This window comes from Antedon bifida, chromosome 4 (genome assembly GCF_963402885.1).
Source record: "Antedon bifida chromosome 4, ecAntBifi1.1, whole genome shotgun sequence".
Lineage (NCBI taxonomy): Eukaryota > Metazoa > Echinodermata > Crinoidea > Comatulida > Antedonidae > Antedon > Antedon bifida.
The window spans coordinates 5000135-5025495 of NC_136229.1; the positions used below are offsets into that span (position 1 = coordinate 5000135).

Below are 25361 nucleotides of genomic sequence, written 5' to 3' on the forward strand. Positions count from 1 at the left end.
AAATGTCTGTACATAATAAGCATCAATTTACGACGTGTTTCGCCAACCACAGGTTTTAGAATTAATATTCTTTTGTAAATATTGTATGGTAATTAATATATATTATTAATATTCGGCCTTGGTTTGGAAAATTTGCCGTCGCGTAACACATGCTGCAGATTAAAATCATATTGATTGTAAAGCTTATGCTAATTGTTTTAAATCAATTTGTGCTTCCCTGGTAAAAATGTTTTGAAAAATCTTTTACAGTTTTGATTTATAATTATCATTGCATGTTGTAATTTGTTGCATGGAATTGGCACATACATACAAAATACAGTATTTCTACGAATTTGAAATGGTCCTGCTTTTTTGCGCGGTTGTATACCAAGATCAATAAATGGGACAAATGAGACAATCCGTCTTAAAAAAAATGTGAGGTGCCCATATATGGATGATGATGTCATATCACTACCATATGTGGGCATAACACGGTCATATTTGGGCAATCGCACTTTTTTTTATCAAACTAGTTTGATTGTGTAGACAGAGCTTATCGTAGACCGGAGCGAGAGTTACCTATTGTACTCACCACCACTGATATAGAGACGGCTTTAAACGTCCCTTTTGAAGTGAGCGCTAAATATTGTCGTTTAAAACGCGGTGTAGGATTGCAATAATAAGGGTGTTAGGCTCGGAATAGAAAAGTGTTGAGGCCCTTATTAGTAATGACACGTGGACCAAAAAATAAAACACAAATGAAATCGTATAGTATACGAAAGTTTGGTATAATACGATACTCGACAAAATGACGAAATTAATTTTTCGGATCGGTAGATTTAATCTCAGCAAGAACGTGTAAAACAAATAACACTACAAAGCTATAATTGTACTACCAAACAAAAAACAAGTAAAGTGTTTTGAATCGAGGCTTACTAATTATTGCAACATTGATTAGCTGACTATATTTTGCAGATTAGCACACATGAGCTCGTAAGTCAAAATACGTTTTGTATGTGTGCGTTAAATATTAAGCATATTGATTTAAGCGTAAGCCTTTATTGACAAGAGGGGAGAGGGATGGTGTGCGTGGAACGCAGAAATGCATTCAGTGTGCTAAAAGTTTAGTGCTATGAACGAAATTATTACTGTGGCCATATTAACCATTCACACTTAGGCTATGGGAACCACTCTTAAAATATAAAAAAACTCATATTTAAGTGAATACAATTTAAGGGAAATGCTTATTCATTGAGTTAAGTGAAATACTTAATATTTAAGGAAAATATCTCACTTAAGTGTGATTGGTGAATACGGCCACTGGATCCTCCACAAAATTATACCAAACTGTATACACAAAACAGATATTGTGGTTTTACAAATAATGTTTATACATCCAAAGATGTTCGAATAAATTACAGATATAATTAATTTTAGTAAGAAAACATTATTTTATTATTGCACAAGTATGAAATCTAATAATCTTCTCCTGCATCCTCTTCCTCGAAGGGTGACACTGTGTCCTCTGCTGTGGCATCTTGATATTGCTGCAACTCGGACACAAGATCATTCATGTTGCTCTCTGCTTCCGTAAATTCCATCTCATCCATGCCCTCTCCAGTATACCAATGAAGGAACGCCTTTCGACGGAACATAGCTGTGAACTGCTCAGAAATTCGCTTAAACAATTCTTGAATGGCGGTATTGTTGCCAATAAACGTCACGGACATCTTAAGGCCTCTGGGTGCGATGTCACAAGCCGCAGTCTTGACGTTGTTTGGAATCCACTCAACGAAGTAACTGTTGTTACGATTCTGAATGTTCATAACTTGTTCATCTACCTCTTTCATTGACATGCGTCCTCTGAATATGGCAGCTGCTGTCAAGTACCGACCATGTCTAGGGTCGCAAGCTGCCATCATGTTCTTTGAGTCAAACATCTGCTGCGTCAGTTCTGCAACTGTTAGAGCACGATACTGTTGACTGCCACGGCTTGTCAGAGGTGCAAATCCTGGCATAAAGAAATGCAGACGTGGAAACGGTACCATATTAACAGCCAATTTTCTTAGATCAGCATTAAGTTGGCCAGGAAATCGTAAGCACGTCGTTACGCCGCTCATTGTTGCAGACACAAGGTGATTCAAATCTCCATACGTCGGTGTCGCGAGCTTCAGAGTTCGGAAGCAGATGTCGTACAGTGCTTCGTTGTCAATGCAGTATGTCTGATCTGTATTCTCAAGAAGTTGATGTACAGACAACGTGGCATTGTAAGGTTCTACGACGGTGTTTGATACCTTAGGTGATGGCACGACGCTAAACGTACTCATGATTCTATCTGGATATTCCTCTCTAATCTTATTGGTGAGGAGCGTTCCCATACCAGATCCAGTACCACCACCTAAAGAGTGCGTCAACTGAAAGCCTTGGATACAATCACAGTTCTCCGTTTCTTTTCTGACCACTTCAATAACGCCTTCAACCAATTCAGCTCCTTCTGTGTAATGACCTTTGGCCCAGTTGTTTCCAGCACCACTTCTGCCAAACACAAAGTTGTCTGGTTTGAAATTGGCGCCCAAAGGACCTGACCGGACAGAGTCCATGGTGCCTGGTTCTAGATCAACAAGAACGGCTCTTGGTACGTATTTGCCACCAGTTCCTTCACTGTAATAGACGTCGATACGTTCAAGTTGAAGGTCAGAGTCTCCATGATAGCTTCCATTTGGGTCAATTCCATGTTCATCAGAAACTACTTCCCAGAACTGAAAGAAATTTAAAATAAACTTTTACCGATCAATTGGAAATAGAAAGCATAGCGGCAAAACGCAGTTTTGCCATCGCTTAGAAATACAAGGGTTGAAACAAGTAGCAGATTGGATTATAAAGAATTGACCTAAAACTGTCTGGAAGACTGACTACAAACACCAGCAGTATTGTTAGAAAAATTGTAATAATATGTAGCATAAAAGTTAAATATTGTAAACATTATATGCAATAATAATATTGGGAAAAGTATATATAATGAATATGGTGAAAGTGCCTAGATAAAAAATGCTGGTACCGCAAAGAAAATTGGCAATCCAATATTATATACGAGTAATATTTTAACACTCTCCGTTTAGCAGAAATAATTTAACTATACAGTAGTTCTACCAAATCATTTCTTCTATATAAAATATTAGCCAGCGTATGGTAACTTATTTCTACTAATATAACATTAGGCCTAATATTTTAGTAAAATCGATCTTACCTTAGAACCAATTTGATTCCCACATTGACCAACTTGGATATGAACAATTTCACGCATTTTAAAATCGTTTTATAAATTAGGAAAAATTATAAAATTACAAAAAGTCGGTGATAATACAAAAATAACAACCGCTCAGGAAAACAACCGGCTGGTATTGATTCTGTTGCAGATAGACTCGGTTTGGAAGAACAGATTTCATCCAGGCACTTGCGCTAATCCGTTAATATACTCGGCTCGGTTCATAGCTACTGGTAGCTTCTTTTTTTGTGGTGTGGTCCACGTCACACATTGTCACATGATGATGATTTGCGTTATAATTCCAATTTGAATTCGATATCGCTTGTTTTTGATTTATGAAAAATTATAAACTGTTTTTGTTAGTTTATGTTTCGATGATTGGATCATTTCCATTTATAATGGTTAGATTATGATGATGACGATGATTACTGTAACGAAAATATATCGGACACCATCGAAACTAATTCTTTTTTTAGGATTAATTGGGTAAAACAAAAAAAAATAAAAACAAACAATATTGTTTAAATGTTTACATAGCGAATAAACACGAGTAAAATAAGATTTGTTATACATTATGAAGTAAAGAAAGGTGAAGACCGATCGAAACTTTCTCAACTTTACTTTTTTTAGAAACACATGGTGTACACTGCAACCCGTACTTCACTAGAAATTATTGGTATTAATAATATTACACATAATATATACACATAATATATAACATATTATGACCTACCCATTGAATATTCTGACATTTAAACCTGTTCTCATGGCATTGTCTATCAATTCACAATAATCATTAATAAATTTAAATATTTTAAAGATAATTTTGCTTTTTAAAATGAATGACGATGATGATAAAGTGATATTCGAGATGATTTCACGAGTGTTCTCACCGCAAATAACATGTTTAATAACATTTATATTAAATAATAACATCTTATAACGGCCTATCGAAACCGACACATAAGTTAAGTGGATATTTTATATAGGCCTAATACCGACATACGTTTAAGCGGATATTTCATATAATATTTTCTATTAATTTTATTACAATAATTATGATATTAATGAATTCAATATAATCATTTTGTACGGGTGTTGGATAGAACCAACATCTGTTATGTTTTTATCAATGTACGGTTGCGTGATATAATAATGTGCATAAACCGCGGGGGCGTTTATACAGAAATCATGATATTACATTTGTTAGTAATATTTTTAATGTACAATATATTATTTGTAACGTTTATATATATTATTCATTTATTTATTTATGTACAACTCCAGGTCCATTGCAGAGAGGGAGAATAAGTAATGATAAAGGTCATTAATTGTTTAAATTTAATAATGTTAATGCATAGTTAGCAAAATGGTGGGTCTATTTTTTAATTACAATTTCACTATTAACATACAATAGTCACATAGCCTATTGTTATTGTCAATCTAAAACAAACACGTCGGATTAAAGGATTAATTTTCGACATTTCATAATTAAAAGCTCCAACCACCACAACATTCCCTTCTATTCTAGACTGTAATCAATAAATTATCGATTCCTAAATCTGCGCGTACATTATGCAGAAAGGAATGGTTTTAAAACAGAGCGTATGCGTAAAGCCCACACACATACATTAAAGATGTATTGTCCCCTGAAAAAATATGTTTATATATATATTTTTTTAAAATGCTATTTTTAAGTCACATAATAGTTATCCACTTTGAAAAAAATTGAATCGAAAAAAGAATGTATTTACCTGAAAAAACTGTAATTTAAAGCAAAAAATAGTAAAATTGGCTGCCAGCCAATCGACTTTTGGTTGAATTTGACCATTTATTTTGTCATTTTATATGAGAAAGCATTATTTTTTTTTTACATCTTTAAGCATCAGGGGCCTACGTGTGAAAGTACACGTAATGTTTTACACGTCACAATTTATAAAGCAAATCATGTAAATTAAAAATGTGAACGGGTGGGTACAGAAATGCAGTGTTATCTCTATAAACAAATTCAATTCAAATTAACAGACTAAACATATTTGGATTGTATTAATTTATTTTATTGGAATACAATTAGTTCTTACCTCGGCAACAATAAACTATGTTACACCTAACTCAATTAATTGTGACACGTGTCCCTCTTTAATGCTTGGTCCCCACTAGAGACGCAACGGGACGTAAGCGCCACGTAAGTGATTTGACCAATCACAAACGATGTATTATTCGAACTATCGCTTGCCATTGGTCAACACGCTTGCGTTGCGTGTACGTACTTGGGTTGCGTCTCTAGTAGAAACCATGCTTTATTCATTAAATTTAGTACCCCTTCCATACACTATAGCTCACCATTTTAGTCTCCTATGTGGCGGAAAACTTGTGCGCTTAATATAATAGCGCTCTAATTAATATACTAATTAAAGTATGTATACTGTACTGTACTTTCACCCTTATAAAAGACCGTATTTTTACTCAATTGAACCTATATCAATGATTGGACAAACTATACTATAACGCAATGTTCTTCAAAATTTGCGGCCCATGTTCAAATTTCATAATGTAATTAATTTACAATGTTACACACGATGTCGTATGTTGTTGAATTTCTATTAAGGGGACACATTATGGACGGCAACACATTTTCACCTTAGGGCTGTCTCCGGAATTGTGGTTGGCCAAATATTTATCGCCACTCATTTTTTTTCATGGGAAAGTTGTCCTGAATATGGGTGCCCTAAAGAAAGGTGTGATTCTACTACTATACCTTTCCTATTTCTCTGGTAAATCAGGAATTATCTACTTTCTTTACTTGTGCCTTCCATACAAAACCGTCATAATTTTTCATATGTTTTCAATTCCCATATATAATTTTTTTTTAAACAAATTAATGCTGTTTATAATTGCGGTCAAGTGGTCAAATATAAAAATAAATTGAGAAAAATCAATTGAATATTTATCTAATATCTAAATATTTACAAATTCAAGTATAAATTTGGCATGGGTTTGCACCATGATTAAAAAAGAGAATAATTTACCCAAAAACTTTCACTTGGGCAATGACACGTTTGAATATTCAATCTAGTTTGCTAAAAAAGGTGATGCTCCCAAATATAGTTGTGATATGCCCAAATATGGTAGTGATATTCCCAAATATGGTAGTGATATGACATCATCGTGTCACATTACGCATAAAAACAAAACATTATCACAGTTTGATAGTGTAGGCAGAGCTTTACATTCCATGTTGTTCAAATACTATATACAGTACTGAGATAGGATAGGATAGGAAGCATGCATTTTGTTTCATTGAGATTTTTAGTGACTGTTGCTTTTTGAAGACGAGCCACCAGTTTCAAATTTAAGTGGTGAATTTTGTGAAATAAAACGTCTAAAATCTGTAACATCAATTGTTCTGCTCTATTGTTTTGTCTTCTTTGTAGTTGTGATGTCATAGATGATGTAACATAATCTTTTGTAATGGAACTTTTTATTGAAGATCTATTGAAATGGTATTAATAGAGTCAAATGGCCGAGCGGTTAAGGCAGGGGCGCCGTTTACCGTACCTAAAGAGCCAACAGTATCGGCAAGGCCCCGAGGCCGACTCGCTATACGGTTCAGATGGTGGAAGTCTTCTCGGATAAGGACTATAAACCGTAGGTCCAGTGTACAGTTATATATGTGTGCACTTCAAAGAACCAACTTCATCATTCCAGACGAGTAGGGGGTTACCCTTGTGAACTGGTTCACAAAATAGCCTCTGTATCAGGGGGATTACCACCTATCTGATAGGACAGTGATTCATTTTATTTATTTCTAATGTTACCCTTTCAACATTCAAGTTCTTTAAATTTGTATGCATGATAATTTTAACGAAACAATTTAGCTAAACAACTAAAACTAATTTGTCTGTTCCGCAATTGGGAAATCCAGAATTTTTTGGTCCCTTGAAAAATACTCGGATATTTCTTCTAGCGTTTTTCCTTTTGTTTCAGGAACGCAAACAGCGACAAATATAACGCCAACTAAACAGACACCGCCATAAAACCAGAAAACTCCCGCACTTGTCATGGCACTCTGCGAAAAAGAAGATAATAAAATAAATGTGCGAGCACCCTTCTGTCAACCGAGAAAATAAAAAACCTAAATTAATACTTATTTTTAATCATTGCATGCACAATATAAATTATTGATATGCGTCGTCAATTTTGGTACAGTTGATTTCCTTGTCATTTGCCGTTTGGTGTCATAGCATTTGTGCAAATTATATGCAAAAATATTAATACAATGGTAATGATAGAGAAGACATGCTGGCGTTGCACTTTGAAAGATTGCGATACCATAGAAAATAGCGGCGATTACAACCACAAAATAGAGGGCACTGTAACATTTTATTTGATAAACAAAGTAAAGCTTCGGCTTTTGTTTTATAAGCTGTTCTAGGGAGAAAGGTAGAATAAAGATGATTACAAACTTTTTTATCAACGTTTTTTAATTTATAATATTTTCCCCGAGAAATAGCAGCGGTTGCAACCACAAAATAGAGGGCACTGTAACATTTTATTTTATACACAAAGTAAAGCTTTGGTAAATGTAGTTTGTTTTGTAAGCTGTCTTTATGATATTTTTTCTTATTTGTTATATAGCTACTGGACAAGGTGATATCCAATTTTTCTGGGAGAAGAGAATTCATTTAACGGGAAGCTTTTGACAACCTATGACCTCATATTTTGTGTCATTGGTCGTCATCTGGACCTAGGATCCGTCGAAAATGTATCGAGGAAGCATGCATCTTAATGTTCTCATATGCGCACAATGAATTTACATGTTGTAACCAGTTCCTAAGTCATAGGTCAATAAAATGTATTTTGTCCAAAGGTCACTCACTCACTGGTTAAAATTTCATTAAAAAAAACACTTACTTCCATATCAAAGAATTCTTTTGTCACTATAAAAGCACAAGTCCAGTTGACAGCCGTAGCTATTGAACTCGCTGCTCCCCGTGCTCTGGTTGGAAAAATCTCGGACATGATCAGCCATGGTATCGCGCCCCAACCAAGTGAGAACGCCGTGATGTAGATGATCATGCTCATCATGGACAGCCATGTGAGATCCGGAGTATGTGAGTCTCCCAAATCGGTGCTTGTCAACGACACGTTGGCCGATGACGTACTGTTTTTGGTCAGTTCATAATAAACACCAAATGTCGTTGAGCTTATGCACATTCCAATTCCTGTAATGGATAAAGTAAACACTCATTTAGACCCCTGGAAAAGTGACTGATGTCAATGATAAATATTCTAGTACACTAAACAACCCAGTGCATCTTCTGGGAGAGAAGAGTGTTACCCCAGTGTATCGATCACCCCAGTTCATGGCAAGCCTACATCTTCTGGGATAGAAGGGTCCTATTCCTGTGTACCGGTATCCCATGAAGTTAATGGTAGGCACTACAATGTGGCTGCAATAGAGGCCATTGAATTTCCTTACTTGAGGAAATATTGAAACAAACAGATCTTTCAGATCTTGAAAAGCAGAGTGGATACGGCTATAGTTACATACAATACAATCTGCCATGTCTAAAGCTCTGTCTACACTATCAAACTTTATGACAAAAATGTGATGTGCCCATATATGGACATGATGATGTCATATCACTGTTATTCATTACCATATTTGGGCATATCACATATTTTTTTGTCAAACTAGTTGTTTGATAGTGTAGACAGAGCTTAAGGTTGACATACTAAGATTATGGAATTCTAAAATGGTATCCTTGTATTGGCGAAATGGCTCCAAATTTTATTTCATATAAATGTTTAAAAATATTAACAATTTGCAGAAGTTTTAGTCACACTCATATTCAGGGTTGTTGTCCTCATAAAAAAATGACAAAACTATGAAAAAGACGACAAACCTGCTAATATTAAAAGTATTCTCCTTCCTGCCCTGTCCATTAAAATCACTGCGACTAATGTAGCCAAAACTTGAACAGCAGTAATGATGATAGAAGCGACATGCTCTTCAATCGATGGAGCTGCGCTCTGAAATATTGTGACGCCATAGAATATGACAGCGTTTATGCCGCTGAACTGTTGAAACACCATCAGACACAGGCTAATCGTTAACGGTATGTACAAATAAGCACTGAAAAATTCTTTATACTGGAAATCATCCTGAAAAAGAAAAATTGATTCGTATTAATAAGGTCTAAAAAATGATTTGCAGCAGTATCAATTAAAAAACAGGGTTGGTCTTTTTTTAACATACATACATATAATTTTTACTAAAAACCCAGCGTTTCAAATAGACACCGATTTGGGCCAATCCACAGACAGAATAACAAATTTGTATTTATATATTGAATATCAAGCAAGGTTCTGGGTTTGAAACTCGGTTGGGGCGACTTTTTCCCATTCTCACAGATTTCCATATCTTTATCGTTTCAAATTAATTAATTAAATTTCAGTATATCGCCAGGCAGTTTAGAATTAAATGTTCTGTGCATGATGTGTTTATATATATAGATATATATTTATACATAAAAAAGATAGCCATACTGTACCTTCTTTAAATTAGTATTATCTTCAATCTCCCTACATTCGCGATCTGAATTATAGTTGGGACCTCGTAACCATACTAAAACAGAGAGTGCCCTATCACGTTGATGTTGCATAATATAGTATTGAGGCGTTTCAGGCATAAAGAGCATGAGTACAACCAGTAACGCACACACGAGACACCCAACATTGGCCAACCACACATAGGAAAGTGGAACTCCTAATTCAAGATAAACAAAATGTAAAATACATTTAATAAAGATGATTAAATTTTAGTTTTATTGTTTTAACATTTACACAGCTGTCTTGGGGAGTAGCTGTCTTGGGGAGTAGCTGTCTTGGGGAGTAGCTGTCTTGGGGAGTATAGCTGTCTTGGGGAGGAACTGTCTTGGGGAGGAACTGTCTTGGGGAGTAACTGTCTTGGTGGGTAGCTGTCTTTGGGAGAAGCTGTCTTGGGGAGTAGCCGTCTTGGGGAGCAGCTATCTTGTGGAGTAGCTGTCTTGGGGAGTAGCTGTCTTGGGGAGTAGCTGTTTTGGGGAGTAGTTGTCTTGGGGAGTAGCTGTCTTGGGGAGTAGCTGTCTTGGGGAGTAGCTGTCTTGGGGAGTAGCTGTCTTGGGTAGCAGCTGTCTTGGGTAGTAGCTGGCTTGGGGAGTAGCTGTCTTGGGGAGTAGCTGTCTTGGGGAGTAGCTGTCTTGGGGAGTAGCTGTCTTGGCGAGTAGCTGTCTTGGCGAGTAGCTGTTGATCAGGGGTTAAATTTAAAAATTTTTATTTAATCACACACATGTATCCTCTTATATCTTTGAATGTCGTTTGTATATTTTTGTATTGTTTTAAGAGGGCCTCTTCAAGTCAGCTGTACTGCTGTAGTACAGCAGTTAGAGATACCCTTGTAAAACAAAGTTGAATAAATACTTACCAAACACATTAACTATAAAAACACCTAATGTTACAGAAAGCTGGAAGCTTGCACCAAGAGCACCTCGTATATCTGGACTTGATATTTCCGCTATGTAAACCTTTGAAGCATAAAATAAAATTTGAAAACACCTTGCATTCATAGAATTCAACTATCCGTATGGTGTGCAAAACCAGAATCCATATTTTTATAAACGTGTGGTACAAATTAATTTAAACTAATTGAAGGATTGAATAAATAAGTAATAATTGAAATTCAACATGGTTTCAATGAAAATAGTTTTTAGTTTTCATTAAGAAAAAAACACAAATATAAGACACATTTTCAGTTACTGGACCAATAAGGAATGCCATATGACTTTAAACTCTACAGTTAAAGCAATGTTTTTAAACAATTTTGTTTTTGTTATTTATTTTTATTGCCTTTGTCAGGCACAACCAAAAGATCCTCTTTTTTTTTCACTTGAATTGGAAAGAACAAATGAAAAATTCACATAAACATACAGTACACCACACCATACAGTAATACGCCCCACAAGCAAAACTCACTTCTGTTAATGATTACAAATTAAGCATTCATTTTCTTCCCTTTATCTCTTTTTATTTCTATGAATCCTGTGATTGTGTGCTGGAATTATTTGAATAAATAAATTGAAACCCAATATTGTTAAAAAACTTACAGGAGTTGCCAAAGATGTCATTCCAGCTCCCACACCCGTCAGTATCCGTCCAACATATAGAGCTGCTACACTATTCACCGACGCAATCATGGCATATCCGACTGCATATGGAAAGGCACATATCATCACGGAATACTTGCGACCTAACTTGTTTATCGACACACCGGCAATCGGCCCGCCAAAAATGGCACCAATAGCAACCATGGACTGAAATTATAAATTATCAAAAATGAATTAGAAAATGTATATAATACAAATACAGAATTATCAAAATCAATACAAAGGTTATAATAATATATTTATTTCCTCTAAAAATATAAATAAATGCATAATATAAAATGAATAAAAAATACAGGAGGGTCGACAAACTGAGAAACAAGTTTCTAACCTAAAAGGTTTTGATTATTATTAGGTTATGAGCATTGAAGAAAGATATCATTATCTGCAAATTACTGTAAAAACTCAATTTTTTATTTTGTTCATACTGGAACTAGGAAGAAGTGTTTTTTTTAAATGTTTTTAACAAAACAGAAGTACAGATATCAAGAAATTCTTGCTAAAACATTTGTTCCAAATAACATGCATTGTGCTTATGTTTTTGCGCTGCGCCCTAGTGGTAACCAAGCCTTAAGAAACCTTACCCCACAATATCCTTGTTCAAATCAAACTTCCCCTCCCACCACCCGCTATTTCAATGCAATACTTACTCCAAACCATGCTTGTTGGCCATCGGATGTAAGTATTTTATTATCAACAAGATCAGGTAATGCTGGTGATGAATAACCCAAAGTATAGCCCATGAGAATTGGTGCTAGAAGGACTACAAGCGTTGTTATGTACTGGTTCTTGTGTAATGGCTTCTGACTGAAACGCAATTTTTATTGAATAAAATATCAAGAAATAATCACCACCTCTAGGCCTACCTTTTTATTTTAATATTATACATTATAATTGTTTACTTACAACAAAAATTATTATAATTACATCACAAACAAAAACCAGTATTTTTATAAAATGTAGGCCTAGGCTCTAGCTAGGCGAAGTACAGAAAGTACCTAGGCCCTAACTAGGCTAGACAGGCCTACTAACTAATCTGTAGTAATTTAATTAAATATTACTATTAGGCCCCTAGTATTACTTAGACTAGGCCTAGTAGTATAGTATTAAAACGGCACCTGATCCGTATTAGTGTATAGGCCTAGGCCCTAGTAATAGTATAGTAGGCCTATTCTATTTATTGAGGGAAGCCTGATTAACTAGGCTACTACTAGGCCTATCTAGTCCTCAGCTAAGGCTTGAAGCCTTTGTTGGCTAGGCCTACCTATACGGCCCGCCTACAGTATTAGAAAGGTCAAGGAATAGGCTAGGCCTAGGCCCTCTATCTACCTAACTATAACGCCACAAACAAGGCCTAGCAATTAGTTAGGTAGGCCTGGCCCTATAGGTAGGCCATCATATCTTCATACCAACCTGTTTTGATTGATTGTCAAGAGTGCCTCATTCTGTTCAGCAACAATTAAAGTTGACATGATTTCCGACTAAGAGCCTAGACTAGGCCTAGGCTAGTCACTGAAGAAAGAAATCTAGGCTAGGCCCCGGCGGTAAGGCAAATAAAGAAATGCAGTCTCGTGAATCAGCTTGCTCAATCGACAATCATCGATCGATCACACAAGCATATAAGATCTTTGATCACAAGGCTTAACTTTTTAAGAGGGCGCTAAACACGTATGGCGCGCCAAAGTGCCAAAATAAATCACTCCTCACAATCGTATTTAATGTTTTAGTAGTAATACTGTATCTTTTATTTCAATGAAAAAATAGAATTTTCTTTCAATTCTATACATGCTAGTACGCCTATTGCTACATACAATTTTAAAAACATCGTTTTCATTGATGATGATGATGATCTTATCATGATGATCATCTCATTTATATGTAAAGCAAAACAATGACTACTTAAATATCAATATCGTCATCACTAAAAAATATTAACATTTAAAAGATTTAAAGCTCGGACTGACAGTGCATTATATTGTTTACCTCTATGGTTTTGTAGACTTTGGGATGCATTACCCATGGATTTAAGAAATGCTTATCTTATTAAAATAGAGTAGGCCTACATTTAAAAGTAACATAAGGGAAGATTACTTACCCGTCGATTAAGTTAATTAAAAATTGGAATAAAAAAATTACAGTACTTTGTACTTAACATTTAAACATATTTTAATGTAAATTAAAAATAATTTTATTTTATAGTTGTTTATTTATAAACTAATTTTACATATATAAACTATAGGCTTAATTATAATTAAGTAATATTTTTAAGATTTTAACTTTTAGTTATCATCTATATTATTTTATTATTTGTATTACTTAGTCACTGGTTGGAGGTACACACCTAATTGGTGACAGTGGCTTAGGCTGCTTTTGTGCTTTTCTAGCAGCTAGTGACTATGATTTTATATTTTCTCCTTGCGTCGTGTTTGTTGACTTATATTATATTTTGTATGAATAGGCATAAATAATAATAACAATATTAATCATCATGATTTAGGTAATAATTATTATCTTTACCAGTGTTGCCAAAATGTAATAATTGTCAACATCGTAATTCCGTCACATCATTATGTAAGACAATCGTAGCAAACTTTATATTTGCTGCCACGGTCAAACGTAGTTGATATTTCTTCTAACGACTTTCCTTTGGTTTCCGGCACACAAAACGTCACAAATATGACGCTTAGAAAACACATGCCTCCATAGAACCAGAAGACTCCAGCATCCGTCATAGCAGCCTAAAAGACAAAAACAAAACAATACTTAAATTTGTGTGACGTGATAATGACTGCCTCTGATAATAATTGGCATGCTGGAGGCATGATAATGACAACGACCTAATATCGAAGTTATGATAAAGATTAAATTATGATAAAATATTATGATCATCACAATGTTAAAATATTTTTTATATTACGACGACGTGACGATAGCGTTTCAGTTTAAAACCATGTATATAGTAGTTCATACTAGGACTATTATAACGATACGATTCTATTGTGTATGAAATGTGACGACACGACGTAAAAAATCGTTTATATTATATCGTTATCGCCAGTTAATCGTAGTTAACTTACCGACATGTCAAAAAACTCCTTTGTTACTGTAAAGGCCGACAGCCAATTGAACATCGTCGCGACAGCACTAGCAGCAGCTCTTGCTCGTGTTGGTAAGATTTCAGACATAATCAACCACGGTATAGAACCCCATGCCAACGCAAACGATGACGTAAACACAACCAGGCTGCTCAACGACAACCACGTCAAATCTAACGTTGTTGGTGATGACGTGGTTGCCGTCGTTGAATATGAAAGTTCGTCTACTACTGTGGACATGTTGACGTTGCCGTCGATAGATGTCATCGTAATCTCTAGGTTATTTATTGTGCCACTGTTTGTGGTGACTTCTGTCAATTGATAGTATAAACCAAACGTTGTCGTGCTTATACACATTCCAATCCCTGTATGGACAATATACACATTATTTGGTTATTTAAAAAAAAACACATTCTAAACCGACATAATACGGAAGGTCTCTCTAAACTCTGATCAGACGATCTTAATCCGGCAGCCATTGTGATGACCATAGGAAATGAAGGAAACGAAAAATGTATTGAGGAACTGCGTAATGTTCGTTCGTCCCTTATTTAACTGTAACGTTTTGCCCATTCGTACTATTGAGTTTTTAGAAAACGTTTCAAACATTATACTACCTAAGGCTCTGTCTACCTATATCAAACTAGTTTGAAAACGATGGTGTAGACAGAGCTTAGCAATATGTATTTGTATCCCATAATGTTTTTCCGTTACGTTTATAATATTTATCTCAGTCTACACATTATGTGACAAACAATGTGATGTGCCCATATATGGACATGATGTTATCATATCACTACCATATTTGGGCACACCACAATTTTTTTGTCAAACTAGTTTGATAGTGTAGACAGAGCTTTAGTAAAACAAAGTGCAATACAATTACCTGCAACAATAAGAAGTATTTTCCGACCAGTCCTTTCAATGAGCAACATAGAAATAAATGTTGCCACGACTTGCACGGCGGCTATGATTATCGCCGCGACGTTGTCGTCCAAGGACGGTGATGCCGTTTGGAAGATAGTGACGGAGTAGAACGTAACCGGGCCGATTCCACTGAACTGCTGGAATACCATCAACATGATACTGATTCCCAGTGGTATGTAGATGTTTGGCTGCAGGAACTCTATGTACTGAAACTCCTCCTATGAATAATATAATACATATATATAGTTAAAGATGTATTTTCCCCCTGAAAAAATAATTCCAAACATTTTGTTTTGTTGAATATGCCATTTTAGTGTCACATAAAAGTTATCCACTTTGAACAAAAATTGGATCGAAAAAAAATGTATGTACATGAAAAAAGTGTAATTTAAAGCAAAAAATAGTCAAATTGGCTGCCAGCCAATGGGTTTTTGGTTGAATTTGACCATTTTTTTTGTCATTTTATATGGGAAAACATTATTTTTTTTGGTTTTTTTTTTACGGAAGGGATTAACTTTATTAACTACAAAATAACCTATTCAAAGTCTGATTTAATTAATCTTCATTTTTCATATTTTTGGGGGACAATACATCTTTAACTATTTGTTATTGTTAACTATAGAAAAGATCCCCAAGCGGGTAACCCACACCGCCAATCCAAAACGTAAATGTATGTAATTGTCATCCTTTACGCTTAGCCCTCAACCCCAAACCCCCTCTCCGTGGGCGTTTATTGTTCAGGAGGGTTTTTAGGGAGGAGTTCATTTGGGGGAGGTGTTTATTTTTTGAAGATAGATAAAATACAGTCAAAATTGTATCAAAATGTAGATTATGTCAATCAATGAATTCGACAACAAATATAAATGTATATAGGCCTAATGCACGTGGCGGGGCATTTGTTCGAAGGGAGAGGGGGTTTATTCAAAGCGGCGTTTATTCGAATAAATACGGTAAATTATTTTAATAATTCACACACTCAATCTCCCTTCCCAGGGGGTGGTTCAAATGTAGTTTAAACTTTTCCAGTATAGAATTCTGTCATTTTGATAAACCCATTGCTTCCCCGCCCCCACCCCATCCCCCGGGGTGGATAATTGTCAAATGTAGGTTAACCTTTACAGTACTGTGCATATTTACAATGGTGGTAATTCACACATTATCTGTTTACATTATCATTGAAATTATATACCTTTTCACGTCATATACGTTATAAACCAAGAACTATACCCATATCTCTGAACATGCGTATCTACCAATGAGGTCAATCAAATACAATATGCTAGATGACTATTAACATTTATGTGATATATGTCATCAGTAATAAACCAAGAATGATATAATATGCGTATCTACCAATGAGGTCATCAAATACAATATGATGGATGACCTCATTTATTTTTGAAAAATATCTCTGATTCCCCTTTTTGTATCCGTAACCATGAGTGTATTCACAGATATAACAAATATATATCTATTGGTCTTGCTGAAAAACCGAATCGCAAAACAAACACAAGATAACACTCGGCCGGATTACCTGACTATCATGAGTAAATACTATATAAAAAGAGTATAATATATTTCACACTTCATCTCTTTATTTATTTTTTCTTTTGTGGGTCGTTCAACTTTTATTTCATTTCAATAACACACGGTACATGTAAAATTATAATAACAATTTTTCTTGTCCATGTCCATGATGATTTGTAGATTGTAAAACAATCAATTAGACATCTTTATTGACACCAACAATTATATTGACAGATTTTTAAAGTTGAATGTTTTTAATATTCCCAATATGTAAAAGAAATTTTTTTTAAAAAAAGTTTTTTTTTTATTGTAGAAATTGGATCGCGTTAATAAAATCGATTCCTTATTACAGTAACATGTACAGTAAACCTCTCTCTACACTATCAAACTAGTGTGATGTGCCGAAACATGGTAGTGATATGCCCAAATATGGTAGTCTAGTCAATGACATCATCATGTCCATGTACAGTATTATATCTTGTGCTGAAGGGGTACATGACTTGTCTCTCCTCTAATGGCACTTTACCTCTACCCCTTCACACATTTATATCGATCCGAATGACTGTATAAGTCTATGTGTGTTTGATTATTTATCGACGCTTTCTACTTTATGTGTGTCTCTTATCTGTTGTCTATAGTTTATGGGCCAAATAATAATTAAAATTAATCATTAGGCCTACTACACTGACAAAAGAAACCCAAGTATTACCATCTTGAGGCCTACCGAAAGCGCTTCATGGACGCAAGCAGCGTTGGATTCGAACCTTCATTGCCTCACCTAATGGTGGCATGTTACCTCTACCCATTACCCAACTTTAAGGATATTTATGAGTTGGGGATTTTTTTATGACGCTTTCTACTTTATAAGTGTTTGTCTCTTATCTGTTTATTTGTCTTTAAATGTTTGTGCCCTCCGGATGTGCGACTGTAATCTGTTATCAATGTTCAAATCTCGTTGAATAATTATTATTTATGGCATTTATATTTTCCCCGAGACCAAAGGTATATAAGCGGTACCAAACACCTTAACATCATTTCTACTTCTGAAGGTGCAGCATAACTATACAAGATGACTCGCTCAATGACGTTAGTGTTGCTTCTCTGTCTGACATACACGCTGCATACATCTGGAGCAGGTAAGTTTTTAACAGAATTGTCAAAACAAGTAGGCATGTATAGGGCCTAAGATCACCACACTCGAATGGTCTGTTCTGGTCAGGTTTTAACGCAAACTTTGTGAGACACCCAACATCTCTCTAAGTAGGCCTAGCTCAGTCGATCTCTGTGCTCATTTTAAGAACATTGGTAATTCAATTGGGAATAGTTTGATATTGTGATCTCCATAATAGCAATGTTCTCTTTAAATTGCCGACATAATGTTACCGACACATGTTTTGTATTGTCGTGCATCATAACAGTATAATCAGGGCAGGGAAGAATGAATGTTTCACTCTTCCCTGGCATAATGTTAAATATTGTACTACTTACTGTTACTTATATTATTTCAGCGAGCGTGGCAAAGCACCCGGCCGAAAAAAGCATTTCCACCAAAAAAGGTAAGGTAAACACATACGATGTTATAGAGTTATTTTGTATCCAAAAAGCTTGCTGCGTTCCAATTGAAAAATTAGCAGAAAGGAAACAAAGTTTGTTCCTTATAACAAATTATATTTGTTTAAAAACTACTATACGTATTTAAAGGGGAGAATGTTTGTGTATATTTTCACCTTAACGTCGGTCTAAATTCGTTTTAACATAAGTTGTGTTTTCTGTACCTGACACCTTGTCTTTGACGCCGAAAATCTAACTAACTTTAACCCTGTATAAATGTATTATATATATATTTAAATAAGAATATTTCTAATTTAAGATTTTACAATAATGATTGATTATAACTTTGTGCAATTTTTATATGATGGTTGTTTTTATTTTTTCGTATAGGCTTAACGTTTGACGTTTTGTATTTTTATTATATTTTGACTTTTTATTGTTATTTTTTGTAATCTCATAAGAATTTCAACTTCTGTTGCATTTTGAGTATTTATACCGAATAAATAAAAAAGTAAATAAAATAAAACAAAGTGACTTGTAGGCCAATTGCTTATCTCAACGGCTTTACGGTAATATTACGAATATAACTATTTACGTTTACGATTATTCTGGATGTTTCTCTCCGAAGTAGGCCTACACTATTGGTAGTATAAATTAATTATTAATTTTTTCAGAGAGTGTGCCAGAACCGGATGAAAAAAGCATTTCCACCAAAGCAGGTAATCAGATATTCATAGTTTTTAATATTTTGTTTAACGGTTAGCTCTGTTTTGTACAATTCCTTTCGATTTTTGCTAGATACGTTTACGTTTTGAGGCACATAAACGTAAAAAGGGTCTATTGTGAACATGGATTGTAGGCTAATAAAACTTAACAATTTTGTTTCTCATGATTTGTATATAAAACAAATGTAACATTAAACGATGATGAATATGTTAGTTAAGATCCCTTTTGTTTTTTCGGTTTGATTCATATTGGTTATTTTAAAAGGTTTTTTTCTTTTCTTTTAAATTTGTGTTTGTATTGAGATGAATATAAAATAAACAAAAGAAAAAATTACATTAAACGCGCACTTTCAGCGTGAGGAAGATTGACGACTGTCATGTTATAAGTCTGCCAATCAACAATCCAATCACCAAATGTTAAGGTATTATTATTCCATAATAACTATTTACATTATATAACTATTCAGTTTCCACGAATGATGTATTTCTGGGTACAACCTTCACACTTGAGATGGGATTCTGCGTAGGAACCGAAAACATCCCGTATACGGGCGACTTCGATGGTGACGGCAACGAGGACTTGTTGTTTCACGACTCGAAGACTGGCTCAAAGCGGATTTACTATGCAAGGTAATAAAAAACACTCCTGTAATCTTTCATAGAAATCGAAAGTAGTATTTCAATAGAGTGTATATGAGATTTTCTAAGGGTTTTATTCTAAGGTATTAAGGGCTCATTCAAATAAATCATAGCCGCAGACAAATGAGTGACAGTAAAACAATCGCCACACTTAAGAAACTCAATTTACTGTATTTGAGTGCCGTTGTATTAAGCCCCAGTCCAAGCAGGTCTTGGCACAGTACCTTTTTACTAGACTTGCCCCAAGTATGTAGTTATTTTATTTCGAGGCTTTTAATTTTCGATGTTTGTATACAAGCTCAAGTAGTATATGTATGAAACGCCATATGTGCCAAAATATTTATCTTTTAACTAAGATTAAGTCAAACTCCGTACGTCTGGAACCCAGACTATACCTTTACAGAAAACCAAGATCAAAGCCATACTATCATGACCTGTTGTGTGTAGCGCTAACGGTATGGTGTAAATCCAGAATAAGAAGAAGCCGTCAACTTGCGATACCATGAATATTAAATATAGGGCCTAAATTTAACTCTTTTTTTTATTAACAAAAATAAATTGTATTGACTAATTACAATAATAGTAGTGTTTGATGATAATCTGATTATGTTTTAGTTGATATTACATTCTTCTTTTTTCTATTTAAAGTTGCGATGGCTCGTTTAATGGTGACCGGTCGTGGCGAAGGGAGATGGCATTTTGCCACCAAAACGGATATGAACTGTTCATAGGCGACTTCAACGGCGATGGTCGATCCGATATGCTGTGCCATGTTCCTCAAACTGGCCAGAAGTGGGTAGCTAAGGCACAACCCGGGGGTGTATTCACTGTTACCCCTTGGTATTATAACATGAACTGGTGTAAGGGGTCTACTGAAACACTCTATGTTGCCGACTTCAACGCGGATGGCCGAGATGATATACTGTGCCACACAGAAAGTACGGGTTACATAAAAATATCGTACGCCAGATATGATGGCACATTTTCTACCTCAGCGTGTTATACACGAAGCATGAGCTGGTGCAAGGGTACAAATCAGAGACTTTTTACTGGAGATTTCAACGGAGACCGAAGAGCTGATATGCTCTGCCACGACTACTCAAATGGTTACATATATGTAGCAGCAGCAACAGCAACTGGCGGATTCACCTCTATCACGTGGAGTAGAAGTCTTGGTTGGTGCAAGCATTCGAACTCTAAGCTCAGCGTCGGAGATTTCAATAAAGATAACCGCGACGACATCATGTGCAGCGATACCAATGGTCCATACTGGATAGCATTCTCTCTGTACAACGGTTCGTTCTCGTCAAAAGGTTGGAGCCGTAAACAAAACTGGTGTACTTCAGGCAATAATGTGTTAGTTTCAGATGTGAATGGAGATGGTGGCGATGATTTGTTGTGCCATAATCCAGATGACGGCATCAAATACATATCAATCAACCAAAAGGCTTAAAACTCTAGGCTTATTGGCAACTCTTTTCCATCCATATTTTATATTCTTATATTTTACTCATCCTCATCAATTAAAACTTAACGAAAAATGTTAAAATCAATTGAAAAAAGAATTGTAATAATAATATTTGTTCTCATTTTACATAATAATAAGTCAAGTTGGACCTTTAAGGGCTTCACATAAAAATACAAGTAATCCATGAAATAAATAAAATAAAAAAGATCAATTAAAGTGAGAGTGACAGGTCATAAAATATATGGATCTGAATTGAATAGGGTTTATCGAGGGTGAAAATATTTGTTAAAAGGGTTTTTAAAAGTTTAAAAGTTTTTAAAAGCTGTTTAAATATTGGATATTTATTTGTAATCGATATTCTAAAATAAATTTCTCGTTTGAAATCTCTTTTACATTCATTTACAATCGCCGTTTAAATTGGTACAATAATAACTACGTATTATTGATAGGAAATGTAATCGAATGTCGACGTGTAATAATAAACACTTTTTATAACACGAATTCAACTCTCTTTTCATCAATGTTGTATTTTACCTCTTTTAACATGTTACGCTTACTGGATGCTTTAAGGCGGCTGGCCTACTGTACTAGTAAATTAACTCTCCGGGTAAGCCTCAGTAGCAAAACAGTTGGCACGTGTAGACTAGGCTAGTCACTATCATAATACCCGCTTATTTTCCACCATGGTTTGGCGGCTTTATGTAATAAAATCGTAGTAGTTGGGAAAGTAATCACAACACCGATTCTTAAATACAGAGATTTGTTACGCTCTGATTTCATGGCCGCATTCTGCACACTGGAAGTCACAGTTCACTTCGAATTCACAATTGTACATAAAAAAGACCTAGAACTTACCGAGTTCGACTTTGTAGCCTCAGCAATTTCTTTGTATTCTCTTTCGACGTCATAGGCATCTCCTCGTAACCACTTTAATGTGGACAAAGCCCGCGAACGGTCGTTTTTACCAATACAGTAATGGGGCGTTTCTGGCATAAACAATAACAACATCAAAATAACAGTTGATAACGCACTGCCAACGACTGCTAGCCAAACATAAGACAGTGTTATACCTGAGAGAGAAATTTACAATGTTAATACGTAATGTATTGTTCCGGGATGTTGCATATGCAAAAAACCGTACGCAAAAGTACGCTTATATAATGAAAATACACTGTTATACTGTATAGTTTGGTTCCCACTCGGCGGACGCAACGCAAGTACGTTAGCGCACCGTATTGCGTCCACGTTGGAATCAAGCTTTATGATAAGCCGACAGTACTTGCGCTGCATCAAGCCTAAAGCGCAAGCTATCCTGGTAAAAGAATTGGGCTACGCAAGTAGGCGCATATTCACTAAGGGACTCAAGTCAACTTTTAAACATGGTACACCCCAGCATGGACATTTGTAGTAGGCCCACCAAGGCAAGCTTAGGCCTAAAGCGCAAGTTAACCCTGGTAAGACAATTAGGCTACGCAGGGCGCATAGCCTATTCAGCAGGGACTCAAGCCAACAGCTTTGTTGCACGGGATCGATCCCAGCATGGAAATTATCAAAAGAACAGTGACAGGTCAAACACATCAATTGTTATCACGAGTCGTTTATATTTATTATGTAGGCATATATAGCTTCCGACTGTAAAACAATATAGGAATATCGTACCTAATGCATTCACAATAACCAAGCCAAATCCTAGAAACATCTGAACACCACCTACTAAAAACCCTCGAAGGTTAGGACTTGACAATTCTGATATATACACCTATGATGTTGAATAAAAAAAAAGAATTACATAAATATAGAAAAGTAAATATTGAAGTATAAGAGAACGAACAACAAAAATTAGACAAGCTATTTACATTTTGCAAGATCTCTAAAGTCAGATTGAGTATGTCTAATCGGCGTTTGTTCAATGTAAATATGAACTTATTATTTCTTTATTTGCAAAATACAAACACATTGAATAATAAAAATACTATTAGCTGTGTAAACGTACCGGGGTGGAGAGAGAAAACATCCCGGTTCCAATGCCAGTCAGTATACGTCCAACATACAACGATGCTACATTATCAAGAGATGCTATAAGCCCATAGCCGAACGCAAGTGGTAAATTACACAGCATCATAGTGAACTTGCGACCATAATGACTGAGGCAATAGCCAGCAACAGGACCACCAATAATTGCCCCTATGGCCATCAGTGACTAAAATCAAAGAAAGGGTACGATTATAGATAAAGAGATAAAGAGTTAAAGACAGACAATGTTTTAACTTTTAAGAGCGTGAGTCTAAATGTTGATATAGGCCTATATGATGCAACTTTAATTTAAATTAAAAACAATTTCATTAAAGAATTGTCCCCATATTTTGTTTGAATATGCCATTTTAATGTCGCATAATAGTTATTCAATTTGACCAAAAACTGAAAAAAAATGTTTTTGGTTAAAATTAAACGTTTCTTTTGTCTTTTTTAAAGTGAAATAATTTTTTTTTACAGAAGTGAATAAAACTTTATTAAAACTGCAAAATTGCCTATTTAAAGTCTGATTTTAGTAATCTTCATTTGTCATGTCCTTGTGGGACAATACATCATTAAAAAAAAATGACAATAGATATTTTGTTAAATGTGATCGAAATACCCAGTAGTTATTCAGTGACAAATGAATAGTCTATATCTACGCAAGGTTGTGGGATAGCCTTGATATCTATACGCAATACGCTTACACTAAACCAGGAAATTTGCGTGTCCGTTGTTAGTACATTTCTGTCCTCCATATCAGGGACGGCCGGAGACGTAAATGCCAACGTGAAACCGATCATAGTTGGGCCATTCAAAGCAATCAACGCCGCCAGGTAAAGATTCCTATGCCTTGGTTTTACACTATAAAAGACAAATAATAATTTTCGCATAATATTATTGGTAAGCCTACGGTACGAAATAGTATAATCTAGCTCTTGTATGGCATTTAGATGTGCGGGTATAGTAAACATACTGTAGAGATATTATAATGTCATGGGGTAAAAACGACTGAACAGCCAAGATGAGATTATCATTTGTTTTTATACTAAAACATAACATATTTCATAAAACTGTTGTAGGCTACAGAAATAATATGAGGGTAGACACAGTCAGGTCAAACAAGTGAAGGTCTTCATTATCGAGAACAAAGAACGTTGTTTGATAGCCTTGGCATGCCGGCACCACCAAGAATTTTGATTACAATACACATCATTTCTGAACGATTTTACGGTAGGTCTAGTAAAAAGTATAGTTACTTGGTGGCATAATTTCTCCAGTTGTTCGTTTTGGTACATTTTGATTTTGGGTATAACATACATTCAGTAGAAACTACAAACATTTAAACCATGGAGAAATATAATTACTTATTTTATGTTTAGATACTAAGAGAAAAAAAACTTTCCTCAGAACATATTATTAACGGCTTACCTTCTTTCTGTGACCAATGACTCCGCTTCTGGGGTCCCCAAAGTAGCCATAACGCCTGTTGTCTATTGCAGCAAAAGTCTGAATAAAGTAAACACAAAATGGAAATACGGGAGAATCACATACAATGCGTAGATTTGATATAAATTATAACACTAACAGAGGCAGTGCTTATTGGTCCGCCCAAGCCTACTATTCAACACGTGATTGTGTTTTGAATGCGGAGTGTTAATGGTTGACCGGGCGGTCATGACACATCATACAATAACACGACAGTAATAAAGTAACTAATATAGAGGGTAGGCCTATATATTATATTGCACTATTTAAGACAAAAATAGAAACAAAACAATTGAATTGGAAAGCAACTAATTAACCCATTTAACCAACAAAGAACTCTATTATAAATAATACATAAAATTGATAAAATTAAAATGGGAGGATGGTCTCGATCGTCTGTCAAGAATATCGAACCAGGGAGAATTGCACTACATCACAAACGAACATTTTGCCCCCCCAAAAAAAACAATAAATAAAAAA

The 25361-nt window shown here is 35.1% G+C and overlaps 4 protein-coding genes across 4 annotated transcripts; 1 reads left to right on the forward strand and 3 right to left on the reverse strand.

Annotated features, from left to right (window-relative positions):
* Window positions 1-812: 812 nt before the first annotated feature.
* LOC144841499 (tubulin beta chain-like) lies at window positions 813-3452 on the reverse strand. Its single transcript, XM_078697855.1, has 2 exons — window positions 3227-3452; window positions 813-2738 (listed from the first exon to the last, which is right to left on the reverse strand). The coding sequence occupies exons 1-2, from the start codon at window positions 3281-3283 to the stop codon at window positions 1455-1457; spliced, it is 1341 nt and encodes a 446-aa protein (XP_078553981.1). The 5' UTR covers window positions 3284-3452; the 3' UTR covers window positions 813-1454.
* A 1827-nt stretch (window positions 3453-5279) lies between these two features.
* LOC144841260 (solute carrier family 2, facilitated glucose transporter member 8-like) lies at window positions 5280-13024 on the reverse strand. Its single transcript, XM_078697523.1, has 8 exons — window positions 12862-13024; window positions 12099-12255; window positions 11392-11598; window positions 10713-10812; window positions 9802-10016; window positions 9154-9412; window positions 8159-8469; window positions 5280-7313 (listed from the first exon to the last, which is right to left on the reverse strand). Exons 1-8 carry the CDS (start codon window positions 12918-12920, stop codon window positions 7137-7139), a joined length of 1485 nt encoding a protein of 494 aa, XP_078553649.1. The 5' UTR covers window positions 12921-13024; the 3' UTR covers window positions 5280-7136.
* A 139-nt stretch (window positions 13025-13163) lies between these two features.
* LOC144841259 (solute carrier family 2, facilitated glucose transporter member 8-like) lies at window positions 13164-24933 on the reverse strand. Its single transcript, XM_078697522.1, has 8 exons — window positions 24825-24933; window positions 24101-24257; window positions 23374-23580; window positions 23040-23139; window positions 22236-22450; window positions 15430-15688; window positions 14526-14908; window positions 13164-14186 (listed from the first exon to the last, which is right to left on the reverse strand). Exons 1-8 carry the CDS (start codon window positions 24872-24874, stop codon window positions 14016-14018), a joined length of 1542 nt encoding a protein of 513 aa, XP_078553648.1. The 5' UTR covers window positions 24875-24933; the 3' UTR covers window positions 13164-14015.
* Window positions 18067-21436, forward strand: LOC144840921 (uncharacterized). The gene is made up of 5 exons (XM_078697010.1): window positions 18067-18133; window positions 18506-18553; window positions 19223-19267; window positions 19741-19903; window positions 20561-21436. Exons 1-5 carry the CDS (start codon window positions 18067-18069, stop codon window positions 21363-21365), a joined length of 1128 nt encoding a protein of 375 aa, XP_078553136.1. The 3' UTR covers window positions 21366-21436.
* Window positions 24934-25361: the final 428 nt, after the last annotated feature.